General features: G+C 39.4%; 1 protein-coding gene across 1 annotated transcript; it reads left to right on the top strand.

Moving 5' to 3' along the window:
- Window positions 1–339: 339 nt before the first annotated feature.
- Window positions 340–14,002, top strand: LOC107601225 (multidrug resistance-associated protein 1-like). Its single transcript, XM_016293318.1, has 28 exons — window positions 340–513; window positions 3,430–3,555; window positions 3,659–3,720; window positions 3,810–3,941; window positions 4,154–4,360; window positions 5,548–5,725; window positions 5,801–5,962; window positions 6,436–6,528; window positions 6,859–7,062; window positions 7,150–7,296; window positions 7,381–7,468; window positions 8,965–9,034; window positions 9,157–9,283; window positions 9,367–9,543; window positions 9,684–9,851; window positions 10,452–10,635; window positions 10,726–10,798; window positions 10,885–11,002; window positions 11,306–11,513; window positions 11,603–11,913; window positions 11,997–12,196; window positions 12,281–12,407; window positions 12,507–12,608; window positions 12,722–12,868; window positions 12,952–13,110; window positions 13,205–13,371; window positions 13,449–13,643; window positions 13,725–14,002. Exons 1-28 carry the CDS (start codon window positions 340–342, stop codon window positions 13,831–13,833), a joined length of 4,215 nt encoding a protein of 1,404 aa, XP_016148804.1. The 3' UTR covers window positions 13,834–14,002.
- The last annotated feature ends 92 nt before the right edge of the window (window positions 14,003–14,094 follow it).

The following is a 14,094-nucleotide window of genomic DNA, read 5'->3' as shown; positions in this document are numbered from 1 at the left end:
ATATTTAAGCTTGAACAAATCTCTTTGTGGCTAGACGTCTGGCAGAAGTTTCCTGAAGGGATCAGGATAAATAAGCCTCTTTTACCTCTGCTCACAGCAGACAGCAGTGTCAACAGTGGTTGTAGTAAATTACTTTATTTTTTTTTCTTTTCAGATTTGCCCAACAAGATAAGTCCATTTTAAAGTCCTGACACAGGCTAAACATTCACAGTAGTCTTTGCATACTAGTATAAAAGCAATAAATTTTGGTTGAGAGATTTTCGAATATCAACATGTCTAAGCTGCCTAATGGTATTCTGTCCTGTTCTTCTAGTTTGTTTTGGATTTCCCAAATTGCCCATGACTAGCATACTGACCGAAATACACTGTCTTCAGATACTGGCAGTATTGCTGATCCACTTGGAAAGGCTGAGGGGCTTTCGTTCCTCCATCTTTCTCTTTCTGTTTTGGACGCTCGCAGTGATCTGCTCACTGGTGCCTCTCAGAGCCAACATACAAGCCATCATAGACGAGGTTTGTGCATTCCCAGTTTATCCAACTATTGTAGAAATGTAACATTTACACTTAAACTGAGGACAATAGTAGCATTCAAATCAACAAAAGAGCAACAAAATATAAGTGCTGTGACAAGTCCTGGATAGTCTACTACAGTGCACATAGCAAGCTTTTTTTTACAAAAAATAAAAAGAATAAAAAGTAGATATAAAAGAAATACTTTTTTGTAAGTAGAAAACAAGTAGATAGAATAGAAATAGAATTAGAATAGAGAGTGCTAGTGTTAGAGGGTCCTTTTTTTAAATAAAAAGAAAACAAGTAGATAGAAAAGAAACAGAATAGATTAGAATAGAGCGTGCTAGTGTTAGATGGACAAGATTTTTATAATACAATTGAAACAAGTATATAGAATACAAATAGAATTGAGAATGCAAGTGTTAGAGGGTCAAGTGTAGATGGAAGAGATGTGTCTTTAGCCATTTTTTTAAGCATAAAAAATTGCTGTTTTTTCCATCAGGCTTTCTGATCTTACCAATCTTTTAGTTGATTAAAAACTGAAAATAAAAACGGAGCGATATTTTGACAGACCGGAGTTCACCCAATATAAAGCGGACCCAAAATCTGAGAGTACAATGAAAATTTGAAATCTACTTTAAAACTGAAAATTTAAATCCCATGCAGAAAGTTTTAGCATTAAAAAAAAAAAAACTAAATAGCATGAAGATTACACTTGTTCTATCTTGAATGCTGCTCCCAATATAATTAGTAATTATTACAAAATACTAGATTAAATTGGTAAAATACAAAATAGAGGCATTTATACTTGCAGTCACAGACATTTTGACCCCTATCGTATAGAGTTTCTATTATAACAGCCATTAATGGTGCTTTGAGACTATAAAAGAAATAAGTGGATTTGACTTGTTGCCCTAATCTCTGAATCTCCTATGATGTGTTATTCTCCATTCATGCAAGCGTAACACGGGCTCTCGCATGGTTTTTTAATGAATGTTACACAATAACACTCTCTAAAAGTATCTGTGTTGTGTCTGAGAGTCGAACACAGCGGTGCGTAAACAGAGTGCTTACAGATGGTGCTGTTCTCAGCGTTGACGTCTGGGCAGCCTGTCGGGTTTCCCTTTCCAGTTCCCTCAATGCCCTCTTTGTCTGGAGCTGAGGCTGTGCTGAGACCAGTCCCAATCCGCGCTGGTGCTTTTCCAGATTGATAGGAGAAGCCGCATATGTCTGCGGATCCCCATACTTCTCCCTCAGTCTGTCTGTCTCTGGCCTGCTGTGATGCTCCCGCTCCATAATTATTTCACTGCATCAGAGGCCTGCGCTGCCACTTTCTCTCATATCGTGGCCATTTGACAGTTTCTGTCAGAAGCCCATAGGCATGGATGCCCTTGGTGGCCCCTGTAAAACTTTCAATAGCAGCTCCAGGCCTCTGGCAGGCCAGCTGTTTTGAACCTAAAACCCTGACCTGCATATTTTCTCTCAAACAAATCTTGAACCTTGTATCGAGCACTACACAAACAGGTCAAACACAACATGGTGAAACTTTGTCCCGAACAACAACTGAAATTACTGTAAAACAATAATACAAACAGAAGCATTATTTATAAGTAGAATTATTTTAGAATTTTATAAATAGAATTCTATAACTAGTCAAATTGCTTCTATTTGGCTGATTGAAAAGCAGATGCGCTGCTTCGTAGATCATCTGCAAGTTTTGGTAGTTTTAGCTGAAGTCTAGTTGTTGCAATTGAATGCTTATTGAATACTATTACCAACCACCATTATACTCTTAGAAGCTGTGAATGAAGAGTTTGGGTCTGTTGGCATAAATATGTGTCTGTGGTCTGTATTTTTTACCATGATTTAGAAGTGTTCATAAAAAGGTTTGTTGTGTCATTAATCCTGGTTTGATGGAACATTTAGGTCATTATAATAAGCTGAGGTCTTTGAAAGGAAGGGAGGGGAACAGCAGGCAACATCCCCAAAAGAACACTCCCCACATCAGCCACCAGTCCCGCCTCCGCACACTGCGGTGAGACAAAGTGGGCGGCTGATCTCAGATCAGTCCTGGTGCTTAGGCAGACGGAAGAGAAAATATGGATATGATCCCACAGGAAGCATGCAGCTTATGTGGTTATGTCTCCTTGGGAAATCCCTGGCAAATGTGTATACACCACTTATATGCCTAGTTGGTCGTCTCCACAGAAGGGGAGAATCAATACATTGAGTGTTATTTAATAATTAATTTGTCACATAGTTCAATTTGTCCCAAAAAACAAGAGTTTATTACTGCTTAGGTCAAGGTTTTTCAATTTACATACATGCATTGTGACCCTGGAGCAGAAAACCAGTCATAAGTCGCTGGGGTATATTTGTAGCAATAGCCAACAATACATTGTATGGGTCAAAATGATCGATTTTTCTTTTATGCCAAAAGTCATTAGGATATTACCGTAAGTAAAGATCATGTTCCATGAAGATATTTTGTACATTTCCTACCGTAATTATTTAAAAAATGTATTTTTGATGAGTAATATGTATTGCTAAGAACTTCATTTGGACAAATTTAAAGGCGATTTTCTCAATATTTAGATTTTTTTGCAACCTCAGATTCCAGATTTTCAAATAGTTGTATTTATTGTGCAATATTTAAGATATCAAATCTCAAAGTTCACTATCAAAGATTATGTTGGTTTTATTCTGTGGTGTGATGGGCCAAAATTGCAGTTTAAAGAGGAGGGACACAGACAATTAATTAATGTTATATACTAGTTTGTCTAACATTCATACCAATAAAACATTGGAAAAAATAAACATTTCTGCTTCCAATTGCTTTAGAATGAGTGTACCATATTTGTGTGATGTGCTCCGCGCTGCTGTCTACATTCTGCTGATAACCAGTCATGTGTGTTACAGGGTTTCTCTGCAGATGCGATGAGATTCGTGGCATTTTTCACATTCTTCACTCTCCAGTTGGCTCAGCTCATCCTCAGCTGTTTCGCTGATCAGCGCCCAGCGACTCTTAAACCTATATATGTAAAGGTACAGTGTCTTTCGTGTTATAATGGATTTTTTAAAAATTAGTAAATAAATATTTGAAACATGGTGAAAAAAATAATACCTGGACATACTATTTTTCCACTAGAACCCATGTCCAGTTGAGGATGCTTCTTTCCTTTCAAAAGTACTGTTTTGGTGGTACGGCAGGTAGTCATATTTTTGTCTCTGATTTTATTGAGGTCTGCAGAATAAAAACCCATGAGATACTGAGAAACACACATATTCCTGCTCCCCAGATTGGTGGTAAAGGGCTACCGCTCACCTTTACAAGCTGAAGACCTCTGGTCTCTACGAGAAGAGGATACATCTGAAAAAATCATTTGTGATCTGGAGAAAGAGTGGGCCAAGCAATGGGCCAAAATGCAACAGTAAGACACCTGCTGTTTCCTTAACTGCATGTCTTCCATCCTGAGGTGATGAAAATATGTGATGTTCGTAATTTGCCTGTTCATAACTACTGATTTATTTGTATTATTAATTAACAAAGTACAACTTCTTTACTTTGTTGCAGCAATGCTTGCACCAATATACCAGAGACTAAAGTCTGGATCAAAATGTTGTGTTTTCTCCCTCAAACAAGGCAAGAGAGCACTCTGAATGGAGCACAAGCTCTTGGTTATAAACTGAGCGAGCAGACGCAACTGCTCAGAAAACTTCATAAAGAACAAATCTCAGGCTTCTGTCTGCTCCGGACGCTAGCCAAAAACTTTGGCCCTTACTTTCTGACAGGAACTCTCTGTTTGGTCATTCAAGATGCTTTCATGTTCTCCATACCACAAGTGTTAAGGTGAGAGACACATTAATGCTGTCATGGCATGTAAAATGAAACTGTATATAGCATGTGGCATTTAGTATAAGATACACTACTGTTCAGAAGTTGGTCAGATTTAATGTATTTGAAAGAAGCCTTTTATGCTCACCAAGGCTACATTTAATTAAAAATACATTAAAAATGACTATTCCCTTTTTTTTATGTAATTTATTCCTGTGATGGTAAAGCTGAATTTTCAGCATCATTACTCCAGTCTTCAGTCACATTATCCTTCAGAAATCATGCTAATATGATGAATTCATGATTAAGAAACTTATTATTATCAATATTGAAAGTTGTGCTACCTAATATTTTTGTAGAAACCACCATTTTTATTTCATTTTTATTTCTCTTTTATTGAATAAGTTCAAATGAACAGATTTTGTAACATTATAAATGTATTTAATGTTATTTTGATCTATTTACCATTTCCTTGATGAATAAAATAATCTGTAAAAATTTTACTGTACTACCAATCCTAAAGTCATATGTGCCCAGTTACTGATATTAAAAATGTCATAAAATTTGAATAATTTTAAACATTTTTAAATATTATTAATTTCTTTGAGTGTAAAAACAAAAAGAGTGCTTTCAAAATCATTTATTCAGTTAAGACTAAAACATATTTTTGCATCTGGGAAATATCTACATATCAGTTTTGAATGTTATTTTATAAGAAAACACATGCCTGGGTGCAAATGTAGAGCAAGACCTTTAGCACACAGTTGTAAAGTGAACTTGTTGCCCTTTCTCAGTTTTGAGTGTGAACTCCCGTCACAGACAGGAATAACATCCTGCTGTGGTGCAGCCCCACACTGTTAATTATGCCCCATGCACCACGAGTCCACGACACTTAGGAGAGTCTGCTCGCTGCAGCATCATATTCTTTGTGGCTGAGCTATAGCTCAGAAGAAACTGGATTTGGATCATCAAATTAAGCCACTCTGTCTGGCATATAGCAAGCCAAGAGCACATTGGTGGGTTCACTGCTCCAGAACCACAGGAACTGTGGCACTCTGAGAAACATTGATGCATGGGGATAATAGTGTTCAGGCTCAGCTGTATCAGGTCTAGAAAGACTCATATTTATAGTCATAAATTATGTTCACATTCCAGTTTCTTTATCTTTGGCTTATGTTTGGTGTATGTTTCTTGTTCTTCAGTCTACTGCTTGGCTTTGTGAGGGATGAAGACGCCCCCTTGTGGAAGGGTTACCTCTTTGCCTTCTTGATGTTTCTATTGTCTTGTCTGCAGTCCCTGTTCAACCATCAGTACATGTATGCATGCTTCACAGTAGGCATGAGGGTTAAAACTGCAGTCATGGGCCTAGTGTACAGGAAGGTAGGCATTTGAAAGGTTTTCTAGCAAATGCAAAGATGCATATAATGGTTCTCACATACATTCTGCTCTCTACAGTCTCTGGTCATCAACAGCGCGGCCCGCAGAACATGTACAGTTGGAGAGATAGTGAACTTGGTTTCGGCTGACACCCAGAAACTCATGGATTTCGTGGTGTACTTCAATGCAGTGTGGGTGGCCCCGATTGAAATAGCCTTGTGTCTTTTCTTCCTCTGGCAGGTGAGAACAGACGCTTGTTTATTTTTCTTCTACAGTATGTTGGATTGTTATACGGTAGGAAAAAACGCACAAAATTGTATTTCTAGGGCAGGGGTCTCCAAACTTGGTCCTGGAGGGCCGGTGTCCTGCAGAGTTTAGCTCCAACCCTAATAAAACAACATCCTGAACCAGCTAATCATGGTCTTACTAGGCGTACAAGAAACTTCCAGGCAGGTGTGTTGAGGCAAGTTGGAGCTAAACTCTACAGGACACCAGCCCTCCAGGACCGAGTTTGGAGACCCCTGCTTTAGAGGTACTGGGACAAATTGGTACCTTATCAAGTACAACTATTACTAACTATGAACATTTTAGGGTTAAAAAAGGTACACATATGACCCTTTAAGTGACAAGCTGTTGTACCCCAATTTTATGCACAATATTTCTGAGAGCACAGATCTCAAATTCATTAATTGAAATGTCTGACCCCTGTACAGCGCCTTGGCCCATCTGCGTTGGCTGGCATCGCCACTGTAATTCTCATCTTCCCTTTGAATGGGTTCATTGCCAAAATGAGAAGCAAGCTCCAGGTATAGTCTATATGGTTCCAATCAGTCAAATTTCCATGATGATATTTGTGCTGTGGCGACTGAGTTTGTGTCGGTACACGTCGTCCCAGGAACTGCTTCATGCCTACAAATGATTTAAAACACGAGCATGTGGACAGTCTGCCCTTCGATTCTCTGATGTTATGAACATGGTAGAAACCACAGGATTTTGCTTTGTTGTAAAATTGAAATGTCTTTATTTGCCTTGTCTCAAACACCCAAAGAATTGAAACTCGTCCATATTGGTTTCTGTCTGGTCTCGTAAACAAGTTTGCTTGCGCGATTCTCAATTCGCATGTTTGCTGCTCTCAGGAGGTCCAGATGAAGTACATGGACGGACGCATTAAGCTTATGAACGAGATCTTGAGCGGAATAAAGATCCTGAAGTTTTATGCCTGGGAGAATGCCTTCAGAGAACGTGTTATTGGCTATCGGGAAAAAGAGCTGAATGCTCTGAAGAAGTCTCAGATTCTTTACTCCATATCCATTGCCTCCTTCAACTCCTCCACTTTCTTGGTACATTTCATCATCGTCATCATCTTGACACATTAATATAGTCCTTACAACTGTAGAGTTTCATCATGTACGCCACTTTGCCTTCAGATTGCATTTGCCATGTTTGGGGTGTATGTGCTGCTTGATGAGAAGCATGTTCTGGATGCTCAGAGGATCTTTGTGTCCATGGCTCTTATCAATATTCTCAAAGCTCCACTCAGTCAACTGCCCTTTGCAATGAGCACTACCATGCAGGTAAGCAGCAAATATTTGAACGCTTATGTTTTTATATTTGTGAAGAAACTTTTGAAGATAACTTTGTTTTTTCTTGTTTCTAAGGCTGTGGTGTCTCTCAAACGCCTCGGGAAGTTTCTCTGTCAAGACGAGCTGAAACGGGATAGTGTGGAGAGAGCTCCCTACCATCCTGGTGAGTGCATTAGCTGGTCATAGTTTTCAGACTTTGCTCTGACATACAACAGCTTATAAGCTGACCAACATTGTTAATACATGTTGAGCAATACAGAGATTTTTCCTGTTATTCTGCATAACAAGCTTATTTGAATTTAAAAGCTGTAATTCGAGAAACACTACAAGGGAATTGTGTGGCTATGAGGTGGGTGTTGGTAGTGGCTGAAATGCGCATGATGACTTCATGCAGTAGAGGATCTTTGTGTCCATGGCTCTTATCAATATTCTCAAAGCTCCACTCAGTCAACTGCCCTTTGCAATGAGCACTACCATGCAGGTAAGCAGCAAATATTTGAACGCTTATGTTTTTATATTTGTGAAGAAACTTTTGAAGATAACTTTGTTTTTTCTTGTTTCTAAGGCTGTGGTGTCTCTCAAACGCCTCGGGAAGTTTCTCTGTCAAGACGAGCTGAAACGGGATAGTGTGGAGAGAGCTCCCTACCATCCTGGTGAGTGCATTAGCTGGTCATAGTTTTCAGACTTTGCTCTGACATACAACAGCTTATAAGCTGACCAACATTGTTAATACATGTTGAGCAATACAGAGATTTTTCCTGTTATTCTGCAAAACAAGCTTATTTGAATTTAAAAGCTGTAATTCGAGAAACACTACAAGGGAATTGTGTGGCTATGAGGTGGGTGTTGGTAGTGGCTGAAATGCGCATGATGATTTCATGCAGCGGTTAAAGGGGATTTTCAGCTTTGGAGCTGTAATTATATTTATATAACTTTTCCACATTTTTGTGTGTTAAAGGCCTATTTTAAAATTGATTTGTTAAAAATGCAACTTTTTATATTAAAGGTCAAAGAGAAGTTTTTGTGAAAATGTTTCTGCTTCTGAATCGGAATACCATTAATAACAGAGCCACGTGAATAATAATATCCCATGGATGATTTTTAAATAATTATGGAAACGTATTAGCCTAAATAATTATCATCATCCTGTTGCCTCATTAACTTGTGGAATTGTTTTATGAGCCTCAAATGCAATACACACTTAAAGAGACAGTTCACCCAAAAATGAAATTTCTGTGATCATTTGCTCACCTTCAAGTCATTCCAAACCTATATGACACTTCTTCCAAACTAACCTGTTTAAGAAATTAACTGAATCAGACTACTTTTGGTTCATTTTAGAAATTCAGATTCAGTTAATTTCTGAAACAGTTTAGTTTCAGTGAAAACTGTTTTAGTCTGTTTCTCTCACAAAGCTATTATATGTCTTCACAATATTTATTAAAATATACTGTCATGTCCAAGAGTTGTATGGACCAATTTTATGATATTTTTATGGTATCTCTGTGTCCTTTTTAAGCTAATATTCATTGTAACTGCACTAAATAGAGCATAAAAAAATCTTTAAATATCCTGCAGAGTATAGAAAATCATAGAGGTTTGGAACGCCAGTGTGTAAATGACAAAAAAAAACACCTCTTTATTTCCTCTTTTTGTCAGATATTGATGGTGTTGTTATTGACAACGGTACTTTCAGCTGGTCTAAAGATAGCACACCATGTCTCAGGAGGTTGGTCCCTTTGAACATATTTATCCCTTACTGTAAATTGAAATAACTGCTGAAAGATCTCAGTAGGTCTACCATTCCTAAACATATAAAGATGATAATCTGGCAATGGTTCATTTCTGCAGGATCAATGTCAAAGTGCAGCTGGGCTCACTGGTGGCTGTGGTAGGTCATGTGGGCAGTGGAAAATCCTCTCTTCTGTCTGCAATGTTGGGAGAAATGGAAAAGAAAAGTGGCCACGTCATAGTTTCGGTAAATCATTCAGAAAAATTACAAAAAATATATTGGCATCATTCACATATTCCACATATACATTTTCTAATACTTTCTTTCAGGGCTCTGTGGCTTACGTGCCTCAGCAAGCATGGATCCAGAACGCCACTCTCAAAGACAACATTTTGTTTGGACGTGAGAGGAAAGACAGCTGGTACCAGAAGGTGTTAGAGGCCTGTGCTCTTCTACCAGACCTGGAGATCCTACCTGCAAGAGATGCCACAGAGATTGGAGAGAAGGTAAAAATAGACTTCTGTAAGAATGATTCTGACATGATAGAATAAAGTGAAAAGGTATTAAATATAATTTATTTTTTAAACACCAAATATGCAGGGTATCAGCAGACTAAACTCCCACTACATTTTTACAATGTTCACAGGGTCTGAATTTGTCAGGAGGTCAGAAACAGAGAGTGAGTCTGGCACGTGCAGTCTACAGAAAGGCTGATATCTACCTTCTGGATGATCCTTTGTCAGCTGTGGATGCACATGTGGGTCAGCATATCTTTGAAAAGGTCATCGGACCTAATGGCGTTCTTAAAAATAAGGTAAACATTAAAACACGAGTAAGATAATGTTACCTTAAAGGGTTAGTTCTCCCAAAAAAATTAAAATTCTGTCATTAATTACTCACCTTCTTGTCGTTCTAAATCTGTAAGACCTTTGTTCAACTACAGGGTCTATGGAGGGTCAGAAAGCTCTCGGATTTCATCAAAAATATCTTAATTTGTGTTCCAAAGTTGAATGAAGGTCTTACAGGTTTACAGAACGATATGAGGGTGAGTAATTAATGACAGAATTTTATTTTTGGGTGAACTATCCCTTTAAAATCTAATATGTGAATTGTTACATTGTAAATTGAAGTAGCAAAGAGGATGCAGAATCACAATTTGAATTTGAATGTAAGGAAGCAGAATTAAAATTGTTTTTGAAAAATCTTTAAAAAAGCTTTTGAAGGTTTATTGGTTAGACAGATAGATAGACTGCGATTTAGCAAATTTCTCTTCCTGTCATTCCAATTAAAATTTCTGTGGATGTAGCCAATTGAATTCACTTTCCAGATTTTGAATGGAAAGGGAACCTTTCAGGCTTAAAATAACAAACTAAATAGCTTGCTTGATGATGCTCTCCAATGCTTGCTAAAACAGACTCGGGTTCTGGTGACCCACGGGCTGAGCTTCCTGCCCCAGGCTGACCTGATTCTGGTGATAGAGAATGGAGAAATCACGGAGATGGGCACTTATGCCGAGCTTTTGAGTAGAAAGAACACCTTTGCAGACTTTGTTAAAGCTTTTTCCATTAGCGAACGCAAGGAAAGTGCCACCCACAGAGGTAAGCTAAAAGAATGAGTGCTTGATGAGTTACTACAATGACACTTTTTTATGTTGACACAGTTAAAAATGCAGATTCGCCTTGTTTTAGGGACCAGAAAATCAGTATCTCGTCTCAGCATGACAGACTTCTCTATTGACCTCTCCCAGGAGCAACTCATCAGGTAAAAGTCACTAAGTTTTGATAATGAAAATGCAAATGTTATTCAGGAGCACATATTTACCTTTCTGTCAATTTTGTTTAATAAAGCGGAGACATGGGAAGTGCCAGTATACAAACCATGGAGGCCATATCTGACACAGAACAGGAGCAGGACCAGGAGGAAGTTGGGAGACTCACCCAGGCTGACAAAGCTCATACAGGCCGAGTAAGTAAGAGCCACATCCACAGACATTTCAAACAATGGGTAGACACATCAAAATATACCTTCACATGTAACTCAATACCAAAGGCCAAAGATTTAGAGTGGCAGATCAGTTTTAAAGTTCAGCTACGGGTCAGCGATAAGGGTTTCAGATGCTCTCATGTCACCACAGAGATCTAATTTTAACCCCTGATTACAGGTCTTTGAGCTTCATTGTTCCAAACACCATAATATAGCCTGAAAGTGCACTATATCATCCAGAGTGTCATTCCTCACACGTTCTTTTCCATAATGGGTCACACATAGGTGAAACTGGAGATGTACGTGGAGTACTTCAGGACCATCGGCTTGGCCTTCATCATCCCTGTCATCTTCCTCTACGCATTCCAGCAAGCTGCCTCACTGGCCTACAACTACTGGCTAAGCCTGTGGGCAGATGACCCGGTTGTAAATGGAACACAGGTCGACACGGATCTGAAGATTGGTGTTTTTGGAGCTCTCGGATTTGCACAAGGTTCGAAATCCCTCATGTTCCTCAACCCTCATTGAGTATCCTTGGACTTTGTATTGTTCTTGATCCTTAATGGTGTTGTTGTATTGCAGGAATTGCAATATTTGGCACTACTGTGGCCATTTCACTTGGAGGAATAATTGCATCCCGGCATCTTCATTTGGACCTTCTCAACAATGTACTTCACTCTCCTATGTCGTTCTTTGAGAGTACACCTAGTGGTAACCTTCTCAATCGTTTCTCTAAAGAGATAGACGCCATTGACTGCATGATCCCTGATGGGCTGAAGATGATGCTGGGCTATGTGTTCAAACTTCTGGAGGTTTGCATTATCGTGCTGATGGCGACTCCTTTTGCAGGAGTGATCATACTGCCGCTAACTCTGTTCTATGCCTTTATCCAGGTATGCTACTAGGAGATTGCTCAGCATGCAAGAGTATCATAACAAGGAGCACCAGTCTGACATCTATTCTCCTGTGTTTTCAGAGCTTTTACGTGGCCACATCCTGCCAGTTGCGTAGACTGGAGTCGGTGAGTCGATCACCCATCTATACTAATTTCAATGAGACAGTCCAAGGAGCCAGTGTGATTCGGGCCTTTGGAGAACAGTCTAGGTTTATCCTACTGGCTAACAGCCGAGTGGACCACAATCAAACATCCTATTTCCCAAGATTTGTGGCAACCAGGTCAGATTCAGTCTTGGCTTATTCAATTTTGGTACTGTTAATCCAGTCTAACTCTATACAATATCTTTAATGTTATTCCAATAGGTGGCTGGCAGTAAATCTAGAGTTCCTGGGTAACTTGCTAGTCCTTGCTGCAGCTATTCTCTCTGTTATGGGAAGGGCAACTTTAAGCCCTGGAATCGTGGGACTGGCTGTGTCGCACTCTCTCCAGGTAGGAAACTCATCAAAAAGTCTTTGAAAATATTTGGACAACCACACATGTTAGGCAAGCCTATTAAGCAACAACTTCTCAAGAAAAAATACATTGCAGGTAACTGGGATCCTGAGCTGGATTGTGCGAGCATGGACAGATGTAGAAAACAACATTGTGTCTGTTGAGCGAGTGAAGGAATATGCCGAAACAACAAAAGAGGTAATGTTGGTCTGAAGGCTGTTTTTTTCCTATGAATTCCTTTATATAAAGAGACCAAATTATATTTGTACGTTCATTCTTGAGGTCACTGAGTAAGTCTTGGGTTGTCGCAGGCACCATGGACAATCGAGGACAGTTCACTCCCATCAGACTGGCCCAAATCCGGATCCATTGGATTCCAGGAATATGGACTTCAGTACCGCGGGGGTCTTGACTGGGCCTTAAAAGAAATTTCTCTCAGTGTTAATGAGAGAGAGAAAGTAAATATAACATCTGAACACATTGTGTCATATTTGTGCTTTATTTTTTATTACATTCTAAGCAATTTACTGAATCTATTGAGGTTGGAATTGTGGGAAGAACAGGGGCCGGAAAATCATCTCTTGCTCTCGGAATCTTCCGGATCCTTGAGGCGGCAAAAGGAAAGATCTTCATAGATGGGATAAACATTGCAGAGATTGGACTGCATGAACTGAGGTCTCGTATCACCATTATCCCACAGGTACACCTGAAAATGGAAAAAAAGGATTGAATACCCTGACAAACTTAAAAAAAAAAAAAAAAAAAAAACTATTTTCAACCTTTTTTCCCCCAAGGATCCAGTGCTGTTCTCTGGTTCCTTGCGTATGAATCTGGACCCCTTTGATGGCTACACTGATGAGGATGTCTGGAGAGCTCTGGAACTTGCACATCTCAAGAACTTTGTGTCTGGCCTGCCTGACAAACTCAACCATGAGTGTTCAGAGGGAGGAGAGAATCTCAGGTACAAACCCCTTCTCAGCAATGTTAACTCATTATTTCATAAACATCTGATATGACTGTTTCTGACTGGATATTCAGTTTGGGTCAGCGGCAGCTGGTTTGCCTGGCCCGAGCTCTCCTGAGGAAGACCAAGATTCTGGTTTTGGATGAAGCCACTGCAGCTCTAGACCTGGAGACAGACAATTTAATACAGTCCACTATCAGAACTCAGTTTGAGGACTGCACCGTTCTGACCATCGCCCACCGTCTCAACACCATCATGGACTACACTAGGTATAACAAAGAGCATGTGTTTATTTCCAAGAATATGATTATGATTGTTCAAACTCAACCCTATTCAAATGTTCCCAACAGGGTTACTGTGATGGACAGAGGGCACATCACAGAAATGGACTCTCCAACTAATCTGATCTCTCAGCATGGTCAGTTCTATCGAATGTGCCGGGAGGCTGGGCTAGTGTGAACCTTCAATACCAGAGGAACCATCAATGACAAAATCATCTCTTCCCTCAGGAGAGACTATAAAAATGGTGCAGAAATCTCACCAATACACCTGCTCAGACTACCTGAAACTTTTCATTACACAACTTGCTAAAGGGCATATCTTACCTTCTCAAACAAGAGAAGCACAAAGATCAGGGTGAAGAGGTTTTGCCAGTAATAGCCGTTCAGGTGTCCACGTTTTCTCCAGTATTACAAAAGTGGTGTGCTTCAGCATTCACCT

The sequence above is a fragment of the Sinocyclocheilus grahami genome, unplaced genomic scaffold (assembly GCF_001515645.1).
Source record: "Sinocyclocheilus grahami isolate Dianchi unplaced genomic scaffold, SAMN03320097.WGS_v1.1 scaffold302.1, whole genome shotgun sequence".
Classification (NCBI taxonomy): domain Eukaryota; kingdom Metazoa; phylum Chordata; class Actinopteri; order Cypriniformes; family Cyprinidae; genus Sinocyclocheilus; species Sinocyclocheilus grahami.
Note: the sequence above shows the minus strand (reverse complement) of the source record. Positions and strands in the feature narration are given on the sequence as shown.